Source organism: Eptatretus burgeri, chromosome 7, assembly GCF_056783735.1.
Source record: "Eptatretus burgeri isolate ZD-2024b chromosome 7, Ebu_testis_v1, whole genome shotgun sequence".
Classification (NCBI taxonomy): domain Eukaryota; kingdom Metazoa; phylum Chordata; class Myxini; order Myxiniformes; family Myxinidae; genus Eptatretus; species Eptatretus burgeri.
Window position 1 is genome coordinate 13991366 of NC_140967.1, and position 25131 is coordinate 14016496.

The following is a 25131-nucleotide window of genomic DNA, read 5'->3' on the forward strand; positions in this document are numbered from 1 at the left end:
CATGGGGAGGGAGGATTTCATCCTGAGGAAATGCCCTGCTGAGCGCATGACAAAAGTGGCGCCATTGTTACATTGTAGCTGGTACTCAGAGTACCCTGGGAAATGTGGGCAATTCCCCCAAGCTCAGTGGTTGTGTTATGTGTATGTCTTGTCAGTTTGCCCATGTGTTTGAGTGGAAGCTCCATTATGAGCTGAAGACCTTGTATAAAAGTGGGATATTGTCAGACAATTTTTATTCTGCATTTTTCAATTTTTTTTAACTCACCTGGAAAGAAAAAATTTCAGGTGAAGTATTGGTATCGTGTGGTGTTTCTTAGTCAGTGAGTTAGTAGGTAAACACTTGGAACTTCTTCTCCGAAACTACACGCACGATATCAATGAAACTTCCCCATAACATTCATCAATAGTGATGTAACAAAGATTGTTCACGGCATTAAATAAATCAGGGTCTAAAGGGGTCTACAGGGAATGGAGGGTAGGGGTACAGTGGGTCCAAGTTTGACTCCTAAAACAGGCATTTGCTTTTTCCTCTGAAACTACACATATGATTTGATGAAACTTGACTGCAATCTTCATTGCCTGTAATCTACTAAAGTTTGTTCTCGGCACTAAAAAAAAAAAAATCAAGGTTTTTGACGGTTTAGGTTGGGGGCTGGGAGGGGGTCTTGATTCAAATGGGTATTTGCTCTCTTCTCTGAAACTACACACATGATTTTGATGAAACTTGACTACAACCTTCATCATCCGTGATGGAGCAAAGTTTATTCATAGCATGAAAAAAATAGGGGCAATACCCTTTGGCGCTCACCTGGTAGCGGCTGGGTAAGATAACCAGGGAACAACTGGTATGTGTGGATGACCCACAACATATGTAGCAGAGAAGAAAGTAAATACCTATGGATTTTTCGCCCCCATTGGACTTGGTCAGAAATAGGGTCTTTTGGATTTTGTCTAGATTTTCATGTCCGTGTGTGTGTGTGTGTGTGTGTGTTTGTGTGTGTGTGTGTGTGTGTGTGTGTGTGTGTGTGTGTGTGTGTGTGTGTGTGTGTGTGTGTGTGTGTGTGTGTGTGTGTGTGTGTGTCCAAAACTATATCTTGGCCGTGCATGAACCAATTTTATTTGTACTTGGTACAAAGCCAACACAGGATCGTACACATGCGCACGTCTTTTTTTTCAACAACAGATCCAAAATGGCCGACTGGCGCCCATTATAGTTGTTAAAAAAGGGAACTCATTGTCGAACATGTCCTCAACCATTTATTGGTCATGCATTTACTGATGTTGTTTAAATTTGTCAAACAGATGAAGAACGTTGCTTTACATATGCACGTCATATTATTTTCGAGATCAGATTCAAGGTGGCTGACTGGCGGCCATTTTAATTGTAAAAAACCCGATGTTGAACACATCCTCAACCATTTCTCAGACATGCATTTACCAATGCTTAAACTTGGCACACAGATAATAAATGATGGCTTCCATAAGCCCGTCATTTTCTTTCGAGATCAGATTCCTGATACCAAGAGAGCCTGCCACCATTTATCATGAGTTGATGAAGCCACTGTCTGTCATGCTCTGATCTGTAGAATTTTTCCATTCGGTTCATCCACATACTCAATTGTATCAGCATAAGCAGTGTCCAATGAGTTTCAACTGAATTCACTCCAACGCATTGATGGCACACTGAAAGTCAATGGTTCTGGGCTTGCTTGTTTGTAGTTTGCAGTGGCTACACTGAGACCTTAAAAGTTACAATACTGTGAATCTGAGACCTTAAAAGTTAATATTGCTGACCCTATTCAAGAGCTTTGCCAATGTAAGTTCCTCATCTCTGTCGAACAGGCATTCCTGGACCTTCTCATATCTGCCTCGGATGATGGCATCCACGAGCATATCTTCCGATCGTGCATACTCGCAATCCATGAGAATGAAACGCAAATCCTCAACAAAATTCTCAAACGATTCCTTGGAGCTTTGTTTCCTCTTGAACAGCCAATGCCTCACAATGCACTTGTTTTTCCGGGGACAGATATACGATTCACATTTATCCAAAACATTGTTGGGGTCATTCTTCTCACCTGCATGACACCTTCACCTTCAAAAGCCTTCTTCCTTTTTTTTCTTCCTTGTTTTGTATAAATTATCAAGGATAATGGAAGAGATCAGGCAGATTTGAAATGATAATCTCGGGGAAAATATATCATGGGTATGGATAGGGGTAGGTAGTGGTGAACAACTGTCTTGAAGACCCAAAGGGATGAATGACACTGAACAGACTGGAGAAGTCGGTTCCACAGGTAAGAGAAAAGGAACAAATGGGTGTCGAAAAGAGCGAAAAAGGAACAATGAGAGTCTTGCATACCTCTCATTCTAATTCATGATCCACATTCCAAACCTTGCAGTTGTTGGGCAGATCAGCCAATGGACCATTGAAAACAAATCCAATGTGGTTTTGAAATCAAACAAATTTCTAATTTAGCAAAGCTGATCCCAGTCAATGGTGGGGTGTTTCGGATACCAGCTTCAGATAGTACAGATGGACAGAGTTTGTCACAGATTATTCTGATACCATGCAACATACTGTATGTTGGATCCCATGTCAGGCTGGATCACCAGAAGTGTCTTATCAGGTCACTTATCCCAACAAGAGCAACTCCAGAGTCGCTTATGAATTACTATACACCTTCAAACATACATCACAGCCTCCACATGTTTGTTCTGCCTTAAAACTGATTTTACGCAATGTTGTTAAAACCTGAACAGTGCGAATGTGTGACAGTGTGAATGAGTAATAACTACAAAAATTGCAACGTGCTCTCAGTGCCGGGCAAGCTCTTTACTCTGATAATTCTTGACAGGGTTCGCCGCCATCTGCTTGAGCACCAGTACCCAGAGCAGTTAGGCTTTACATCAAAGGGGTAAACGATTGACCGTGTTCTTGCTCTTCAGCTCATCACCGAATGCAGACGAAGGTTTCGGCAGGGGATGCTTGCAGCCTATGTTGATCTCTGCAAAGCATTTGATTCAGTGAATCGGGATGCCCTCTGGAGGATTCTTGGTCTTCATGGGGTGTCACCAAAACGGATCGATCTGATGTCTGAACGATTCTCTGGTACTGAGAGTGCTGTGAGATATGGTGATACCATCTGACTTATTTCCAGTTGTCACTGGAGTTCATCAGGGGTGTGTTTTGTTTCCCACACTTTTCAGCGCTTGTATGGACTGCATTTTGGCAACGATGTCGGAGAGATGAACCTGCGATGCATCGTTTGGGAATGTCAAAATCTCTGACCTTGATTTTGCAGATGATGCAGTCATCTTTGCAGAGACTCTTTATCATTTTGGGGGCCCGCAAGGTGCTGAATGAGGGGTTGGAGCCACTGGGATTACGGGTTTCCTGGTTCAAAACTAAGATCCAGGCTTTCAATGACTGATTGGATACTATGATCTTGTCTGTTCCTGTTTGTGGTGAGGACGTTGAGGTCATGGAGGGATTCACTTACCTTGGCAGTAATATTCATTTCTCTGCTGGCTGTGAGCCAGAGGTAAATAGATGTCTGGGTTGGACCTCGGGATTCATGGATTCACTCAATCATGGTGTGTGGCACTCTGGGTACCTGTGCAGGAGGATGAAAGTCAGATTGTTCAGATCCTTGGTGCTTCCAGTTTTGTTCTCCGGATGTAAGACTTGGACTATGAGCAGGGATCTGAGACAGAGACTTAATTCCTTTGGTACCAGGTGTCTTCACAGAATCCTTGGCTATTGCTGTTCAGATTTTGTGTCCAATGAGCAGTTGCTAAGGGAGACTCAAATGAGATTTGTTACCTGTATAGTGAATCAGCATCAGCTGTGGTGAAATGGGCATGTGGCTCATTTTCCTGACGCTGATCCTGCTCACAAGATTCTCTCAGCGAGGGAGCCTCATGAGTGGAGTTGGCCAATGGGTCGACCTCGTGCATTGTTGTTGCAGCAGGTTGATCAATATCTCAAGGAGATGGGGATGGGCCAGGCATCTGCCTCGGGGATGGCCAGAATACCAGTGGAAAGTGGACGCAGCAATGGCGCATGCTCCCACACCTTTCCTGAATAACTTGAATCGTGTCACGACTGACTCTTATATTTTATGACAAACTGAAAAGAACATTTTATCTTCCATGAATTTTTCCATCAAATCAAGTTCTCCTTTGATTTTTTTCTTGTTGTCACTCAACTTGTTAACTCACAAGCTTATACAATGTTGTTCTAACAACATAAAAGCATGATGTCAAACATTGTTAAAACATTATTTTGAAGGGTATTTATAACGTCATGAAAATGTTATTGAAAAACATTGTTTTTGTAAAAATAATTTAAAATGTTATGACAGCACAAATTAACATCATAAATGTCAAAATGTTTTAAAATCACTTTAACTGTTGAATTTTCTGATTATGTTTTTGTGATGTTTTTAAAATCATACAAGATAGTGTTTTCATAACGCTTGCGTAAAACTTTTTCAAACATGAAAATGGTTTGGCGTTCGCTTGCTTTGCCTGTCAGGAGCTTGTAAATTTTTTACTGTAACCATTTAAAAATTGAAAAATTAACATCACATAAAAAAGTCTCTGAAGTTCAAGGAGTTTTATTGTGTCCTGTGAAACAAACTTTTACAATTCATGCAAATGCTAAAAGTTTATCCAGATTAATCAACTTGAATTGATCATGCATGTATGAAAAAGCACGAAAGAAAACGGTACTTTCTGCTTTTAAAAGGATATCAGTATCACAAATGCTCAGAAAAACCACCACCATGGAAAATTTCCTCTAAATTGTTCATAATTTGTTAAAGACAAGCAATTTTCATTCTGTAAAAAAAAAAAAAACCCAAAACCTCGTCATAAAGAGTGAAAAGGACTTTCACTTACACACATTTTAACTTTGACACAAGAAGAGATGATGTCAAATTATTTTTCAAACACTGTGGCTAAACAGTCAATGACATCCTTGCAATTTATAAGACATTATCACATTTTGTTTGGCTTGCATGTTTTAATAAAATGACAAACAGCGGCTTTTGAGTCGTTTCTCCTCACATTTGACTTCTGAGATCAATGTTGTTTCTGCATTAATCTTGCACCTCAATCTTCACTTGTCCATGTATTTCTGGAAGCTTGGGGTCATCCAAACTGATGATAAGACTCAATTGGCCTGTCCGTGTCGCTTCCACATCGGGGATGATCAACTTGACAGTGGCATTTGGACCAATCATGCTGCAAAATATGATTGAGCAACATGGGTTTTTCATTAGGCATTAGACAATAAAAAAAAGTGCGTCTCATAAAACAAAGGGGTTATTAAAACAATATAATTACACATTAAATAAACTAAAAATTGAAGGAAAAGTCTATAATAATATTTCGGATGTTTCAAACAAGAAATGCACCAGCATTTCATCTCACTCCTTCCCTACCAAATGAGTGATTAAAGGTGGGGGGCAGGTAGATGAGGCCACACGTTGTCCAAGTGAAGAGAGGGGCCCATGTAGTGGTGGATTATCACTGTAATTAAGAATTCTTATGATCGTGCCAGCCATTATTGTGCTCAATTGGCTAACAAAAGAAAGAAAGAAGTACAATTGGCAGTTTAGCGATCTCCGTATTTGGTATTTTAGTTTCATATTCTGGCGTCTTTATCAATCTTGATCATAATGAAAATGTCTGCAAATAAAGGGTATCCTCACTCACCCCTGAACTTCCACCCCATGCCACTCAAAACTAGATCGTTGAAGAATTGTTCTCAGCAGATCCTTGATAAATTTGGCAAAACTGGATTCAGCTATACTCATTCATATTTGGAGCACAGTCTTTGAGAGCTTTCACTAGACCAATCTCTTACTTCATGAGACCAGCTTAAATATGAATGGTGCGGTGTCCTCACTCGATTCTCCTATTGATTTTTTTTCCAAGACCCTGCAGATAGCGTTTGAGGACTTTAAAAATCTAAGCATTTAATTGTGGCCATAATGAGTGCAATTCAGCTCAGAGTGGCATCCTAATGTGCAACTGCCACTCTGACGATGGAGATGATGAAGACGCTGTGCTATCATCCAAGGAGAAATTCAAGACTTCGGTGTTCCTTGTCATCATTGATCAGCTAATCAGTGCCTTGAAACATCATCTTGAAGCATGCAAGGAAATCACCGATAAGTTTGGATTCCCGTCCAAGCTCGCCTCTCTCTTGACTCGAAAGATCAAGCAAGCTGCATCAAATATTGCCCGGTCCTATCCCAACAACCTAAATCCATGATTGAAGTGAATTTATCCAGTTTCGTCACTTACTGGCATTTTCAACAGAGCTTTAAACTTCACACAAACAAAGTTAGCAGAATTGAGAATGTACCAATTTCTCCACTCTCTCACCCTCACCCAAACATTTCCAAATATTGAAATAGCTCTTGGGATACAACTGTCGATGATGGCATCAAATTGTATTGGTGAGGGTGAGCGGTCCTTCTCAAAACTAAAACGTATAAAGGAAGAGGTCAATATCCAAATGGACAATATCGACTTAAACAGTCTTTCAATCTTGAGCATCGAGAGAAGTACTGAGAGGACTTGATTTCTCAAAAATCATTGACGAGTTTAGCTGACAAAAATCTAGGAAAAGACCAATATAATACAGTAAACGCTCAAATATCACAGGTTCTAATATCGTGGGATTCGACCAATCGTGGGCAACTTATTGTGTTCTGATTTAGTTATTGTCGTATTTAATTTCAGCCAATCACAGTTTCTGAGCTAAGATGAGTCATTGTTTTCATCCACGTGTACGCTTACCTCCCATTATGAGCCTTTTCTTGTTTCTTGCACACTGTTAATTGTAGTAATCAGTCCAGCATACAGAATGAAGCTACGTTTAATAATGAATCATCATTGAACAGGAAATGACAGATGGATATCCTGAAATAAAAGATCTATAAGATCTCGTAGCCACACAAAAACTAAATATGACCACTGCACCTGTCGTTTATCTGAGACGGGCCTAATGTTGTTACTCATATTTGGTAGCATTCTGACTCGTGGGTCTGGAGAAGAAGATTATTGAAGGAATTTACTCGATTTCCCAAACACGAAGTCAGCCATTTTGACACACTTCTGGTCACGTGATCGGCGTGATCTCGGCAATTTAACATCCCTACGCTGACCTAATGTTTAACCCAAATTTCGTAGCATTCTGACTGTTGGGTCTGGAGAAGAATATTTTGAAGGAATTGACTAAGTCCGCCATTTTGACCTACTTAATGTCATGTGACCAGAATGAGCTTTGCAATCCCCGTTACCAGTCAGGAGTGGAACGTTGCTGCCAAATTTCAGCCAGATCAGCCCAGCGGTTTGGCCGGAGAAGTAGATATAGGAGACGGATGGACAGATAGACAAATGAACGTTGCACGATGACAATACCTTATCTGGAATTCAGATTCCAGATAGGCTAATAATGGTACTCAAACATAAAACAATGGACAAAAATTACTTGTGCCAAAAGGAAGAGAAAGGTTTTGACATTGGGCAAATTTATTTTTAAAAAATTAGATACGATGGCAGGAGGTGAAAGTGCCGATTTATCCCTTTGAGTGGACCACTGTACGGGAGAAAGCATCGCTGTCTTACATATTTGAGTGGAGCAGTGACACAGAAGAAAATCATTGCAGATTTACCAACGTTTCCATGAGGTACCCAGGGCCGAAGGCTCCAGTTCAACCAAGGCCTACCATGGTGCTGCGAAAAAACTACCCACCGCAGCTCATGGAATTAATCAAGGCAAAGGGATTTATGCCAGAGTAGGTTTTTAATGCCAAAGAGATAGGATTATTTTGGAAGAGGATGCCATCTCTACCTTCATGTCCCAGCAAGAAAGATCTGCTCCAGAAAGATCTGCTTCCGCCGGCGGGCGGAAATCTATAACAATATTTACCCTCACCCATCTCGCTATTTTTTAAAAACAAAAAACAATTAAAAGGTAAAAGTTGTGTTTTTATATTTGGTATTTATTTTATGTACATGGTTATGACTTGTAAAATCGATTCAAGTATATTGGTCAGTCGATTTTTTTGTTATTCTGTCTGTTTGTCTGTCTGCCTTGTCAATCGCCTTCAGGTCACAATTTTAAACCAATCTTCACAAAACTTTACCAAGTTGTAGACGTATTCTCAACAGAGAAGTCAGTTGATTTTGAGGTCAAAGATCATCCTGAGGTCAAATATATAAAATCGTCATTTTTCATCGGATTGACTTGAAATTTGACCAGAATTTGCATATTGCATCACTGACTTGGGAAACCAACATTTTAAAGATCAAAGGTTAAAATTCTAAAATCAATTCTTATCTGAAAAATCGTCAATTTTCATCTGATTGACTTGAAGGCTGAACAAGATTTGCATAGTCCATCACTGAATTGGGAAAGCAACTATTTGAGGTCAAAAGGTCAAAAGTCAACTCAAAGAAACACTTCTAAAATCATCAAATTTCCTTTGAAAAAAGTCAATTTTCATCTGATTATCCTGAAAATTAAGCAGCAATTGCATAGTGCATCACTGAATTTGGAAACAACGATTTTTGAGGTCAAATGATCAAAGGTCAACTCAAGGTCAAACTTCTAAAATCATCAATTTCAATCTGATAAATAATCCACTTTCATTCAATTGACCTGACCTTTGATTAAGATTGTCAATTTTAATCTTAACAAAATGGACAATTTGATGTATCCATAGCAACCTTTATACAGAGGGGGGTGGATTTTGCAAGTATCATGTGCTGCACGATGTTTTTTTTCTTGTTTCTATGTTAACATGTTAACATGTTTTATATATACTGTATACATATATATATATATATATATATATATATATATATATATGTATTTTTTTTCTTCTTCATGATTGTTTCAATTGTAATGGGTTTATTTCTGGCTGCTGCCCACCTTCCTCTCTATTTTGTTGAATCTCAGAAACCGAACTCCCCTTTTCCCATTGGCCCTTGGTTTCCACTATCACAATTTTAACTATTGCGGCATTTTCCAGGACCCTAACCCCGCAATATTTGAGGGTTTACTGTATTGTACAGGGAGTGACCTGATTTGAACATATGCATACTTAACATGGTGCACTGTGACTTTGCTCACTCATGTCGATTACTATGGGATGGAAAGGAGTACCAAGTTCGCATTGTGCAGTAAGTGGCAGGAACCCATACCTTTGGTCATCATACCTTGCAAATATTGAACAGCAGCAGAACTCAATATGTGACAAGCTGACCTACCTTGCTTTCATGGTTTCTGGAGTCTTCAAACCCGAGCCTTCTGCCATAAGAATGACTCTTTCCAGAGGACGAGAAATTGGATTGGTGAATCCCACTTCAACCTGAAACTTCTGGTGAACTTTAATATTAACAGGGACCTGAAAGAAACAAGAATTGAGTGGTGTGATAAAAAGTCATCAGTAACGTGTTCAACATGATATGCTTTTCAGGCACAAAAATAACAAACAGTTCAACAAGTCTCAGAGAAACAGTGTTCATTTTTTCATGTGTTATGTTCCATCTTCATAAACGATTCATAGATCTGAGACCCTTCAAATTACCAATAAAATGCCCATGTGGAGTTGATGGCATAAGGTCATGCAAAACTGGCCATATTCTTTCCAACAAAAAAGAAGAAAGTTTGTCAATAAACAGAATAAAGTGATGCTCCAGGGGTTACAAAAAGCATATGGAACATATCCAGAAGTAGTTGCCAAGCTCTGAATTCCATTTTTAATGCTGAAAATTAGATTTCAACATTTTCTTTCAAAGGTAGGATGTGCTGGTTAGGGTTTATACTACCAATCATACATTTAGTGCCCTGCCCATTGGTGCCTTTCCAAACTGTCATGATATTGGACAGGAATTTTTATGAATATTGTGGACAAGCCAGCCATTTCCCAGAGTCAGCGTGGACTCTCCAATTACAATTCCACAGAGTTTACACGAAGCAAAAATCCCAGGTATATTAATTATTTCTCCAACTGGGAATGAAAAGCATCAATCTTTTCATTCTGCCATTAATCATCAGAAGATTGGTGCTGACAGTAACCCTTCAGCACCCAGCAATACCATCATGTAGCAATTAATCAAAAATACCCTTTGTGGTCAAATCACTTGTTCATTGTTATATCCAAATATCAGCTTCCTCACTCAAAATGTGCCCGAGATATTGCCCAGATGAGAAAGAAAATAAATACGCAATGAATAAATCGATAATAATTAAGTAATAAATGAATTAATTTATGAATCAAAAATACAATTAGCGTTTTTGCCCAAGCACATCTTCACTTTTGTCTCCAAATCTCAGCTTTCTCGCTCAAAGGATGGCTGAGATATTGCCTGTACAAGAAAGAAATAAAACAAAGTAAAAACTGAGTGCTCGCTTCCTTTGGCACCCGGCAATGATGTCATGCATCGCCTGGATATGGAATTTGGAATGCGCGGTGTAAATTACTGCATTGGAGTCATCAGAAGGAACACAAATCAGTCAAGAGTAAGAAGGAAATCATCAGGAGGAACCTGGGTCAGATTCAGGTTTCAGCCACTGCTCCACTACCCTCAAACCCATCCAGGCATAGCCAAGTGAGCCTTTCAGAAAAATTTCTGCACGAATTCACTTCTCCTGAGAGGTAGATAACAAATGAGAGGAATAGAGAGTAAAAGAGATGAAAAAGAAGAAAAAGCAAGAATTACAAAGAATAAAGAGAATTGTGAAAAAAAAATTAGAAAGAAGTGTGAAATGAACAAAGATGTCAGAAAGAACCCAGACAGATATATTTCAGCAGTTACTCCCCTGGCTCAACCACAGCAACAGGAACAAGTCACAAGAGGTCTGTCAGCGGGGAAGCGCAGTCCACACAAAATCAGGATATGGAAAAAACAATCAAATGGAAAACTAAATACTGTATTAGAGTGATAAATGTTAGTTCGAAAGGATATTTATCAGTTTTTCTGGATGCCTTTTTCCATGATTGGTGCATAATATTAAATCAAAGAAAAAGATTTGCCTTTTCATTCTTTTTTATCTGATATTAAAGCCAAGATAAGTTTTAAGTGTGATTTTTCAATCACCCTTTCATTCTGTTTTAGACATTATTACATTTTGATATGGTAGGACTGTTTTCACCATTCTTTTCTGCAGTGTCTTAGGCTCAGAGGGGATCTGTATCACAATCAAGTACCGGTGCATTCAAAGTCCACCAACCCCATGCAAAATAAATAAATAACAAATCCTCCAGCGCATGACATCGCCGCGGCACCTTCAGTGCCTGGCGATGCCACCTTGCCACACATGGAGACGGAATTGGGAGGGAGCGGTGTTCAATAATTGATTGATTGATTAATTGTATAATTAAAATTTAAAAAATCATTATCCTAAAATAATTAATTTCTTCATCAATTGGATGCATTCCTAAACCACCACTGTTTCATCCGAATCTGTAACTTTTTGAAAATTAAGTAATGAATCGAAAAATGAAGTCATTAATGGATGAATACCCTTTATATCAAATCAAAACTACCCTTTATAGCCAAATCACTTGTTCACTGCTGTGTCCAAATATACGCTTCCTCGCTCAAAAGGTGCCCGAGCTCTTGCCAGGAAGAGAAACAAAATAAACTAGAGGGGGAGCACTCAGTAGAGGGCAAAACCTCCGCCGCCAATACTGCTGGGTCACTTAAGTGAACCTGATATTCTATTCATTGTAGGTCAAAACGGATCAGACTCCACTGAACCACGATTGAATAAACTAAACTAGATCAACGCGCATGTAGAAATACCAAAAAAAAATCGAAATTTTTTTTGAAAAAAAAGTTGCAAAATTTGTTGTTTTTTTTCTCCAACAAATTTTTTTTGGGGGGGTGGGGGTTGGAAATCACTTAAAACATGTAGAAATGCAAAAAAAAAAAATCAAATATTTTTAAAATAAAATCGAAATTTTTTTGAAAAAAAGTTGCAAAATTTGTTGTTTTTTTCTCTAACAAATTTTTTTTGGGGGGTGGGGGTTGGAAATCACTTAAAACATGTAGAAATGCAAAAAAAAAAAAATCAAATATTTTTCAAATAAAATCGAAATTTTTTTTGAAAAAAAAGTTGCAAAATTTGTTTTTTTTTTCTCTAACAAATTTTTTTTTGGGGGGTGGGGGTTGGAAATCACTTAAAACATGTAGAAATGCAAAAAAAAAAAAAAAATCAAATATTTTTCAAATAAAATCGAAATTTTTTTGAAAAAAAGTTGCAAAATTTTCTTTTTTTCTCTCTAACAAATTTTTTTTTGTATAGCTTGTCGAGGCTCGTATGAGAGCGAACACACAACTCACAGCAAGGGGGCATGAGACAAGAGGGGAGGAGTGGAAGGGACAAAACAGTGGGGAACAGACACATTAGGTGAACTGTGGAAGGGAGAGGGATGGGGATGGGACGGGGAACATGGCGAAGAGAAGATGGACATTACAGGGACTTTCAGGAAGGAAAGCAGGAGAAATGAAGGAAGTGGGCTTGGGTGGATTATCGGGGGTAGAAAAGATCGAGGATTTGGATGGGGGAAGATAAGAGGTGGTGGTGAACAGCTGTTTTGAAAGCCTGGAGGGAAGAATGGGAAAGAATAGAGTGAGGGAGTTTATTCCAAAGGCGGGAAAAAAGAGGAATAAAAGAGTGAAGATGAGCAGTGATTCGTGATTTTGGTAGTTTTACCAGAAGGGGGTTGTTGGTGGACCTTGAGCGCCCTGTGTAAATGTGGTGGGGACAAATCGCAGAGAGAGCAGGGGGGCAATGCTGGTGAGGAGTCGGAAGAAGACAGAAAGACCACCGACCAACCTGCGGTGATTGAGTGAGAGGCCCAAAGACTCAGCTTCATTGCGGGAGATGCCGATGATCTTAAATGCCCTGATTTCGACAGCGTGAAGCTGAGAAAGGTGGAAGGCAGGAGCACCAGCCCAGAGGGGAGAGCAGTACTCCATCAGGCTATGGACAAAAGCTTTGTAAGTGGTCAGGAGCTCAAGAGGGCCGAGGAAGGACTTTGCACGACGGAAGATTCCCAGTCGGCGACTGGCTATTGAGGCAAGGTTGGAAATGTGACTTTCCCAGGAAAGGTCATTGCAGATAGTGAGACCCAGAAGCTTGAAAGAAAAGACTTCTTCAAGAGGATTGTTGAGAAAGTGGATGGGGGGGGGGGGTTCTAAACAGTCCTTTCAAAGAGACTAGTGAGAGTGTGAGATTTGTCTGGATTGAAAGACATGTTCCACGTGTTGGACCAGTTTGTGATTTTATCCAGATCTGCAGTGAGCGAAGAAGCTGCTGCTTGCCGGTCTGAGGGATGACAGATGGTACGGCAGAGGGTGGAGTAGTTGGCAAAGAGAAATAGAGGATTTTCCAGAGAGTCGGAGAGATCATTGATGAAAACCAGAAAAAGAACAGGGCCCAGAACGCTACCTTGAGGAACTCCAGCCTGCATAGGAAGAGGGGATGAAAGAACTACATTTAGGGCCACACGGTGACTGCGACAGGAGAGGAAGTCTGTGAGCCATCAGTGGAGATGGCCTTGAATACCATGGGAAGAGAGTTTCGTGAGTAGTGCAGGGTGCCAGACTGTGTCAAAAGCACGTGATATGTCCAGGGATACGGCTCGGATTTCCTGTCTGGCATTGAGGACCTCCATCCATTGATGGGAGAGCAGAAGCAGATATCCAGGGTAGAGTGACCTGGTCTGAAACCAAATTGATGATTGGAAATCAAGCCATTGGAGAAGAGGAAGGATTTCATGTCTGAAGCGATGATGGATTCCATAACCTTGCTGATGATTGGGAGAAGGCTGATTGGTCTGTAGTTACAGGGATCTGTTTTTGCACCTTTTTTTATGCAAGGCAGTGATAGCAGATTTCCAAGCAGATGGCAGATGACCTTGCAAGCAGATGGCAAATGAGAGGGTGAATAGAACAGAGAGAGGGTGAGCAAGAGCAGAAGAGCAGGCTTTGAGGACACGTGGGCTGATGCCGTCTGGACCGGTTGCAGAATCTGACTCGAGGTTTGAAAGCAAGCTCTCCACCTTGTCAGGAGAAAGGGACACAGAGTCCAGGGACAGTTGGGTGCGACTGGGTGAGGTGGTAGAGAAAGTGATGGGTTTAGGACACAAGATTTAGCTGCAAACATCGAGTTTAGACATTCAGCTTTATCACGTGTGGAATCAGCAGTGCGGCCATTTGAGGTAAGGGAGGGGATGGAGGGGGAACATACACCAGAAACAGATTTGATTAAACGCCACCAGGATTTTGAGGAGGGAGAGAGGTTTGAGAGTTCAGACTTGAGATGAGAAAGATGTTGTTTTCTGGCTCTCCTGAGGGTAGATACACACTTGTGCCAAGCTTTGTGGAAGGAACTGAGATTGCCCTCAGTTGGGTTTGCTTTCCATGAGGCAAAGGCAAGTTGTTTCAGGACAACTGCCTCGCCACAAGCTTCAGTAAACCAAGGGCGGGAGGAAGGGTAGGACAACTGAACACGAGAGGGGATAAATCTGTGCATGAGGAAGAGCAAGTTTCTTTGAAAGAATTCCCAGGATGAGTTGATGTTTGAGAAAGTAGTGATAGGAGACCAGTCTGTAAGTTAGATGGCTGCTCGGAGACCCTGCCAGTCGGCTTGAGTGAAATGCTTGAGGCTTGAGTGAAATCTTTAGATTTCGTAAGTAACAAATACACAAACAAACATACAAACAAACAAACAGAAACGGAACTGATCAATATAGTTACGAAATATTTAGATTTCGTCAGTAACAAACAGACAAAAAGTGGTGAAAACAGTAACCTCCGTCCATCTTCACTGGCATAGGTTAATAAGTTATGAATAAATCGAGAATAATTAAGTAATGAATCAATTCATTGATTCATCAAAAAAGTAAAAAACAAAGTTTTTGCCAAAGTACATCTTCACTTTTGTCCCCAAATTTCAGTTTCTTGCTCAAAGGATGACTGAGATATGGCCTGGACAAACAATAAAGAAAATAATTAATCGATGAATTGATTAATCAATGAATCAAAAATACTCTTTAGAGCCAAATCACTTGGTCACTGTCATGTCCAAATGTCAGCTTCCTAGCTCAAAAGGTGCTTGAGATATTGCCAGGATGATAAATAATATAAATAAGTCATTACGAAATCGATAATAATTAAGTAATTAATAAATTAATTGATTAATCAAAAAATTAAAAATAATGTTTTTTTCCGTCGCAAATCTTCACTTTTGTCCCTAAATTTCAGCTTCCAAGCTCAAAGGATGGCTGAGATATCGCCGGGACAAACAAACAGAAAACACACAAACAGCATAAAAACTGCGTACTCCCTTCCTTCGGTACCCGCGATGGTGTCTTGCATCACCTGGATATGGAATTGGGAAGGAACAGTGTCGAACAACACAAAAACACAGACAAATCCATGAGAGAACACCTATGTATATCATGCTAATAGATTGTGCTTGCCTTTTGCAAGAAAAAATATAAGTCAAATAAATAAAGAATGATTAATGAGCAGCATGAGCCCTATATTTCAGTGTGATCCCAGTTCCGCCCCTCGCCCAACTGAGGATGCGATGTACCACCAGGACAGTCCAAGTTCCGCCCCATCCTGGCTGAGGGAACGAAGCTCCATTGGCCAACTTTTGTTTGCAGATATTTTTGTTTAAAGACAGTTTTGTGATTGTTTTTTTTTTCTGAAATTGTGGCTTTGCATCAGATCATTATGCAAAATTTCAACTTTCTAGTCCAAGTCAAAAGTACTAAACATTCATATCAGTGAATCAGTGAGTGCTTAAAAGGGGCTTTCTCCATCAGATTAAATCCAAGATAAAATTTTAACATGGCGTGGAAGAGAGTTTAAGCTCATTTTACGAACAGGAGCTCGACAAAAGATAATTTTAAACTCGAATTATTCGGCCGAGGCCCAGCGAAGCGAGGTCCAGGCCATTTATTCCTGGTACGTAAAACACCTCGCATGCAACACATGCCTCCAAATACGGACATTTTGGAATGCCAGCTGCATTTTCCATACACTCATATAACTTTGTTTTAAAAATAACAACCTCTAAATAGCTAAACACAACTATGTTGAAAGTTTCGTGTCAATCGCTCAAGTGGTTGCAGAGAAAATATATTAAAAGCGAATAAAGGTGAAAAAGTGAGGGTGGAAGAAAAAAAAGCCACCGCCAACGTTCCACAACATTGTCAAGTTTGGTAGGGGACAACTTTTACTTGTAATAAAATGTTACTGGCCTACTCAACAAAATGCATTGACTCAGCCTGTTTAATTGCCTGAGATTTTAATATCATTTTACCAGCTGGGCCAACTCATTTTAGGCAGCAGGGAAGAATGGGCAAGATTTGGCTCCCGTCTTGCATTGGTGGGTGCAACCACCGCAAAGGGGCATCTTACAGTTCGTTGAAATGGCAAGTGCCAACTCGAATCACCCTTGCCACTACATGTACAACCACCCACAGGCTTCCACACACATAAAAGCAACTCCACAAAGACACCACAGTGACATCCTCCAAAACATCCCCCCAATGAACAACGGAAACTACAAAAAACATCCACACTCACATCACCATGAACGCAATCAACAAATTGGGACTAAAAAGTATCCTGGACAGTAAACCCCCACCCATCCATGACAAAGACCAACTACTCTCCAGGTCCGATTGTGTTCACCTTACACGCTTCCGCTATGTATACCACCCACAACTCTTGCACTACAAACACAGACTCGACGACACCACTGATGGCACCTGCAACCCTTGCCAGGCCACACCACAAACAACAAAACACATGATGGAAGACTGCACGGTCCTGGCTCCATTTAGACAAGAGCACAACATCATATATGTGAGGGATCTCTGAGTCGCTCTTGGGAGATCGATCGGCTATCTCTGTGCTGCGGGCCTGTTCGAGTAGACTGACCGGGGCAAAACAACAACAACAACAACAACAACAACAACACCAACAACAACTCATTTTCGGGAGTGATTCAGAATGACCCTCTGTATACTACGACCCTCACACAATGTCTGACTGTTAATGAAAGGGACATTGCGAACTTTAATGTCCACAAGCAAGTGTTAGTCAATGCGAGGCTGGATAAATGTCCCTTCTAAAGGATGGCGATACCCTGTCTCCAACGCACAGGTTTGTAGTTTGGAATCAAACAAAACAAAAACGTTTCAGAGGCAAGGACACCAACTCTGGATGATCCTTCAATCTCACAATAGTTGTTTATTCATCCATTTAATAAGTGTTTCTGAGAAAGAAGTTTCACATGCTTAACTTGACATTTTACCAGACAATTCAGTTTTCACTTTACATTGTTCAATGAAATGGTTTGTATTTTGATTGAAAATTTATAATGTTATTGAAAGTTATCTAACGGAAGTGCACAGCACCTTAAATGTCCACCAAAGGAAACATCTGACAAGGAAACTTACTGTAATATTGAGTTCCGGAGAAGAAATGCGGAATCTTCGAATGCTTGCTGCAACTGATTTAGTTTCTTCGGTACGAGCCCGTGCAGTAAATCTCAATGAAAAGTTGTCCACCAGCATTTCTAAGTATTCTTCAGGTTGAACCATAATTTGGACGTATTGTTCTGCAATATAAAAAAAAACATTACTGGCAAAGTCATATAATCTTACAATATTATGTCAAAGGAAAGCGTAAAAGTACAATACTTTGTTAAGTCACAAAAATTCAATGAATTGCCAGATTTCCTTTTCACCTTGTGAAGCTTGAAGCTTTAGTTCGACGTCTTTGTCGTAAAACTTGCCAACGATATTCCCTGTGTAAGTGACAACATGGCCCAATATTTTCAGCTTGATCGTGCGGATCACGCTGCTCTCATTGATGACCCGAACCTTGGCATTCAGTGGCTTCCCAACAGTCGTATTTTCATTCATCTCAATGATGAGCTGAGTGCTTTGGTCTGGAGTCTCCGAAATGGCACATATTGCACGGTTTGCCGTAATTCCATGACGTTCAAAACGTGAAAGGCGAGACGAATCAAACATGGCCACTGGCCCAATGGAGGTTGTCATGGGTGACATGATAGTTGGATCATCATTCATTCGTGCCAATCGATGAGAAACATCAGCCGACCTATCTGAGTTGTACATCATTTCTACATTTGAAATGTTTGACATTCTTGATGAAGCTTCAACTGGAAAGGAAAATTCATCACTTCTTCCACTTGAAAACCAACTGTCAGGATTTGCAATTCGTGTTGCCTTTTGCACAACCATCCTTTCTTCCTCGGAACCTGAAATACAAATTATTTATTCTCAAAAAGGACAGACAACTGCTTCATTTTTGCAATAAAAGGTGTTCACTGAAGCTCTAATGGTGAGCCCCTACCTTGAGTATTTAAGCTGATCTAGCTGACATGAAGAGGTTTTAAAATAAATTATTCCTGACGTGGAATTTCTTTACCTTCTGGGAATTTGTACTGAAGTGTGATGTCTTCCCTTGCAGAACTGCTCCCCATCACCTTTGTGCTGATGTTTTGTCCAACAACAGTCTTGTCTGTGTATATCTTTCTAACCGAACCATCGGTCTTCTTTTCCCAGTACACCTGGTCACTATTCACCTGGAACAGCAAGTGCACATAGACCATTGAGCATGAGCTCCGTATACAATTATTATTTTGGTGAATCGTCACCAGTTTTAATCCAAAAGATCTGCAAACCATTATAATTATGAAACTCTTGAATATTATGTAACTTTGCAGTATAACCATAACTATTTCAACAGGATATTTAAATAACTGCATGCATGTAAGGTACATACAATTAAGTTTGTACAAGGGCATTGAAAAAGTTATACAAATGAGAAACTAACAATAGTCCAAGGCAAGCCAACTTTTATATCTTTTCATTGAATAATTAATGTGTGTGTGTGTGTGTGTGTGTGTGTGTGTGTGTGTGTGTGTGTGTGTGTGTGTGTGTGTGTGTGTGTGTGTGTGTGTGTGTATGTAAAGCTTCTACTTTGATTTCTATACATTTCCACACCTTTGGACCAATCTCCATCAAATGTTGCATATGTACTGGGGGTACCCAGGGTCAGGTCATGGGCATAAAATATCCCCTCCCCACCCCCCACAAAGCAATTCTCTGTATGTATGTGTGTTTATACATCTGAAAATGATGTAATAAACCGACAACATGAGACTGCTCCATAACATGAGACAGAGAAGAAACCAATCTCAAACAAGGACATGAGGCCATTTGGTCCATAATTGGCATGGTGCACTCTGGGTTAATTTTTTATACAGAATTAAACATTCTTGATGTTTTGATGGTCTACTAAAGACTAAATAACCTGGACTTGAGTGGGTGACCCAAATTGAATACACACACACAGTTAGTATATTTTCTCGGGACAACCATTCGTCAAAGAAAGATGAAGGGATGGTTTCACATGATCATTTATTGTGACCATCCCGACCTTGTATACATTTCTTTTGGAGGAATATCGCTATACATCCTTTTGCATTTAAAAAATGGTTTTATTACTTTTTCTTATCAATCTGACATTCAATAATATTAAAAAATAATATGTACTGTATTATAATATTGAAGTATATGCAGTACGTATTAAAAAGAACACTCAAAATATGTGACATTGGATTCCCAATTTTTTCTGTAACTAAAAATCCTTACGTGTTGGATTAATTCTGATTTGAGATTTAAAATCACCATTCTCGAGTTAGTCGAAGACACATACCATTATGTCAGTAGCGAATTTCTTATTGTCTAGTGTAATGGGAAATAGCAATCTGATGCCTGTTCTTAGGGCCCTGTCACACCTTGACGTTTTAGCCAGCGTATGACAACGTATCAAAATTGATCTAAAACGCTGGCGTACGCTGAACTATTGATGTTTTTGTTTCAGTTTTGGGCATATTCATAATGAGTTGGACGTATGCATAACATATTAGTAACGTACACAGAACGTTTTGATCACTTATAGATAACTTATACTAACGAATGCTTAGCGTGTTGTCGGCGTTCACAACCTATGGCCAACGATAGTCGAACTTATGCATAGCGCACGGCAGCGTATTGCCGACGATCACGTGGGATAGCCTATTAATAGGCTGCCGCTCGACGATTTAAATCATAACCGCACTAGAAATCGGTGTCAACATCAACCTCATGCCGAAAAAAAAAAAATGGAGTCTGGAACACTGACGGGTTCCTCCTGTGAAGCCCATTTTTACATATCAATTCTCCTAAACGCTGCCAATACGCCATTATACGGTAGCTGTAAGTTAGTAACACGCTCAGTAAGTTCTGTGGCTGTCCAGAAGACGTTAAATACATCTACATATGTCAATATGCATTGGAGATACGTTCCACATAGTTTCAAAGCACGTTACTCATAGGTTAGAAATAAGTTTCGGGTACGCTAAACATTACCTCGACGTATTTTGACTTATGAGTAACTTACAAGTAACGTGTGTCGACGTGTTTCAACGATCGCATAACGTGCCTACAACTTATGGCCAGCATATGCGGAACGTGTGAGTCATACGCTGGCATACGTCGAAAAATTTTGAGCATGCTTAAAATTTGTCGCCAAGCTCGGTGTACTACGATGTATGCCAGCGTGCTTCAGCATGCTCTTAACGTATACAAAACTTACCCATAACGTATTCGACGTGTACCAGCGTATTCGCCAAATTTTTCATACGTCGGCATATGCTGGCTAAAACGTCAAGGTGTGACAGGGCCTTTACATCAGTTTACCCATTGCAGGACAACCTCATCCCATGGGGTATTCCATTCCGGCTATGAGGTTGGACTGCCTGCACTTCAAACCCATTGAGCACTTAAAACCACTTTAAAATGTTAATTAAAATTGCAGATGTGGCCAAAGAAATGTATTTCTAAATTGCATAGCAGCCATTTGAAAATATGGTGCAAAGCCACCTCAAAAGGCAAATTTTGTTTGGGTCCACCTCTTATCATATTTAGCACCTGTCATAGCATGTGTACTAAATGTGATGCTATTGTCACAATTTGAACACTCGACCTGTTTTTAGCTTATCCGGAATTGGAATTTGTCATCGTGCAATTTCTATCTGTCTGTCCTTCCACCGGTCTCCTATTTCGACTTCTCTGCCAAACCCCTGGGCCGATCCAGCTGTTCAGCAGCAAGGTTCCGCTCCAGAATTACAATGGGGATTGCAAACCTCGTTCCAGTCAAATGACTTTAAGTGGGTCAGAATGGCAGACTTGGTAAATTCATTCAAAATCTTATTCTCCAGACCCAGCAGTCAGAATGCCACCAAATTTGAGTTAAAACATTATGCCTGGATAGGGATGTTAAATTGTGGAGATTATGCTGATAACATGACTAAAAATATCAAAATGGTGGACTTAGTATATTTTTGTGAAAATCAAAAGTAAAATTCCTTCAAAAATCTTCTTCAAAAAAGAAAAAAGGTAAATTTTTGTGAAAATCAAAAAAAAAAAAAATCCTTCAAAATTCTTCTCCAGAACCACCAGTCAGAATGTTACCAAATTTGGGTGACAACATCAGGACAAGGTACTGATGTTAAACTGCAGAGGTCATGCTCATCATGTGACTGAAAGTGTGTCAAAATGGCGAGCTTCGTATATTTTTGGGGAAATCACATAAAAAGATATTTACTGTAAAACTGAATTCGACTGAAAAGGTGGCAAATAGTTTGACTCAATGTTGTGTGGAAAGATCGTCAGAGTTCGAAAGATTTCTGGTTACTTCTGGAAATTGAAACATCTCGTGTTGATGATAAATTTCTACCAGCATCTGGTTACAGAACCCCATTGAAATTATAAGTAGTTTGTATGGAGGGATGGGCTTTTACAAATGTTGTTGAATTGAGTATATAAATGGTAAAGCAGAAGGTGGGAGGATGGGAGAAGAAGAGCCAGCCATAATTTCCTTTGTGGTGTGCTTTACTTATTAACTGTGCCATATCTTATAAACAAATGTGAGTTTGCGTTGCACCCACCTGTGGATGGGACTTTAATTGATTAATAACTTTTTGTTTTGTAACAAACACTTTGTCTGTAAATGACCACAATGATAGTTTGGAGTTTTTTTAGTCAGGGGTTAAAAAATCTGCAGAATTGAACAACTAAATTGTGAAATAAAATCCCAGTTAAAGCATTCCTTCTGCCAGTGAGATTCTGCATAGTCAAATTTCTCATAAATCAAAATTCTCCAATCAACAACACTTGAGTAATCCTAAGCAAATGTATTATTTCTTGGTTTAGAAGTTAAATAATTGTGTGAATCGTGAAATTGAATTAGTCACCCTACCTCAGCAAACACAAAATTCCCATCATAGTCGTGGTATATCTCTCCATTTTTTATCGCTGCAACAGAAGTTGGTCCACACTGGAATAGTCCTGTTCAAAAACAAAATGAAAACCTGTCATGATTTTACATCATTGATTTTACAAAAATTATTGATAATGGTGAGACAGTGAGATTACACACAACAGAAAACTGGTTCCAAGTACCTGAACTGCTTTCTTGAGGTGTGGAATCGATCACCTGCCAACCTCCATATTTTGATCCAAGGTCACTCCTTTGCATCCAACATTCATTCCAACAATGAAAGTTCCTGAAAGTACATCGACATTTTCTTGAATTCTTTAAAATCTGCAATCATTCAAATCTTTACTGCATCAGCAGTAGTATGCCATCGACAGAGATCTCTCAAAGCAACAAATCTTAAAACTGTTCATTTTTAATACAAGAAAAGATTTGCAGTATAGTCCATCCATCAATTGGGACCATACTCTGTGCAGAGCGTTGATGCTGCCGAAGCAGTCTCCTTGTCTACTGGGCACAATCCTGGACAGGTCAACACTCCGACACAGGAAACCAGCAAGCTGGCACTCATTTTGCCAACCTCAGAAGGATGACAGGCAAAGTCAACCTCACCTGGTATCGATGCAACAGCTGAGTGGGATTTGAACTCAGGATCCAAGGATCCCAAACCCACCACCCGAACCATTAAGCCAACATCAGGCATCAACAGATTTCAGTCATATATCATTATTCATTTCGAATATCAAGCACAATTCCGTATATGAATCAAATCAGAAATGTATAATCACCAGTAGGAATCACTCGTCAGTGAATTTAAGATATTGAAGTATTCATCCACGAAGGTGTCAATGGTGACGTTTTTGTCCGTGTCATGAGCAGAAGAGAAGTTTGAGATGGTGCGGCAGGGAATTCCCAGGGAGCGTAACACTGAACAACACAGGCAAAAAATATGTTGAGGGTGATCAAAATGTTAATAGAACGAAAAATAAAAAAGATTAGTGCGTGGGAATGACAATTTTATTGCAGATTTAATTCCATTAAGAGTCAAATCAAGAACTGCAGAAAAGTCAGATATTTGCATCAATAATAATTAATCAGCACCGACAGGAACATAGCTTTTCTTGGAGCAGGGTTACAAAAGTCAATACACAATCTGTTAATTCATTTTTTAATACCAATCACGAGCATTAACCAAAACCTAATATAATGGCGAAACAGAATGCATGTGCTGTGATTGTGCTCACCAGTGGTCACAACACCTGCAAACACCCAACACTGTCCATATTTCACCGAATTTTTGGTTTTGTAGAATTTACGGAGAATCTCGACACTGCCATTCCATGCCATTGGCGAGATGCCACCCGAAAAAGTCGCTCCCCAATTACCGACAAGAACTCCACCTTCATCATTCGCGTTAACCTGGTTAGAAAGGGCATAACCCAAATTATACATTTTTCAAAAGAAAGTGTTAATGAATGAAGATGCTGTTGATAATAAAGTGGAATAATTAAAATGTAGTGTGTAAATATTTTGGTTTCGTGACATTATTTTACGGGGAACACAAGAAATGTTTTTTTGGGGGGGTTGTTGTGGATTTGTTTTTTGATTATTATTCACTTTTTAGTTCTCTCACCTTCGTTAAATAAGTGACTTAATTGTGCACCGGAGAAGCAATATCACGCCAAAATATCCCATTACAGAGGCAAGGAAACCATTCATTAGAAGAGATTTAAGGGCAGAAAAATCAGAATCCTTTAAATATTTGGGAAATATCTCAATAGATCAGAATACTTTTTTGCAACAACCAAAACAGTTGTTTTTATTTTTGAATGAATGCAATAAAAGTATTAGGAAGGGGTGGACAGAGAGAAGGATAACAAACAAATGGCTTTGGTTGAGCTTTTATCCCCAACCTACCAAAGCAGAAATGGTGCGAACAACATTGATAGCATCTCCTCGATTTTCTGTGGATTGCAGAAGCAGCAAAGTTGCATCAAGAATGGGCTTTTCGAACTTCAAAAAGAGGAGAAAAAATACATCAGTTCTTACATTTGTTACATTACATATTGCACTCATCTCAAATGTTATGGTTATATAGTTGTCATCCGCTTTCATATAGTGTCTCGTACCAAGTGCTTGCTCACTGCACTGGAAATTTTTCATTTGAAATTCTGACCCCAGATTCATCCAGAGTCCTCTCATGTGAATGTACAAGATACTGAGCAAGTAACCAGGACTGAAGAATATAAGATATATGAAGGGGGGATGAGGGCGTATTTGCCCCATTCTATCCGATGAGAGCTAAGATTAGAGTTTTTGAGATACCGTATTAGTTAAGAGTAAAATGGCACTTAAATGACAGCATCATATTGCAAAAATTTTCCATGACAATTTTGCTTAAATTTCTTTACGTTGAATGCATCCCAGCAGTACAGTTTGATGATGATGCCCTGTCAACTACTATGACTATGACTACTAATCACCATGTCAAGCGAAGGGGTGAAGCGACACTATTAGGGGTTGATCCTTTTGCACTTTGTTCCCTTGGAACAGGGAAACTGTGATGGGGCAGGAATTTTGGAATTATTTTAGCCATTGTGCCAGTGATTGCTTGAGCAGTCTTCATGAAGGTCACCATGTAATCTTTACTGTTCATCAACTAATGACGGCAGACAGGACACCAGTTTAAAATTCATCTGAGAGACAGTATACTAACAGCTT

At 39.6% G+C, this 25131-nt stretch overlaps 1 protein-coding gene across 1 annotated transcript in view; it reads right to left on the reverse strand.

Moving 5' to 3' along the window:
- Nucleotides 1–4606: 4606 nt before the first annotated feature.
- LOC147022710 (protein-glutamine gamma-glutamyltransferase K-like) overlaps nt 4607–25131 on the reverse strand; it is a 46652-nt gene continuing 26127 nt past the window's right edge. Inside the window, exons 5-14 of the mRNA XM_085887507.1 lie at nt 24328–24423; nt 23655–23829; nt 23199–23337; nt 22596–22699; nt 22393–22481; nt 18514–18670; nt 17807–18343; nt 17517–17677; nt 9295–9431; nt 4607–5250 (exon numbers count right to left, since the gene is read on the reverse strand). Coding sequence (XP_085743633.1) covers nt 5106–5250; nt 9295–9431; nt 17517–17677; nt 17807–18343; nt 18514–18670; nt 22393–22481; nt 22596–22699; nt 23199–23337; nt 23655–23829; nt 24328–24423 — 1740 coding nt within the window. The 3' untranslated portion in view covers nt 4607–5105. The remainder of the gene's footprint in view (nt 5251–9294; nt 9432–17516; nt 17678–17806; nt 18344–18513; nt 18671–22392; nt 22482–22595; nt 22700–23198; nt 23338–23654; nt 23830–24327; nt 24424–25131) is intronic.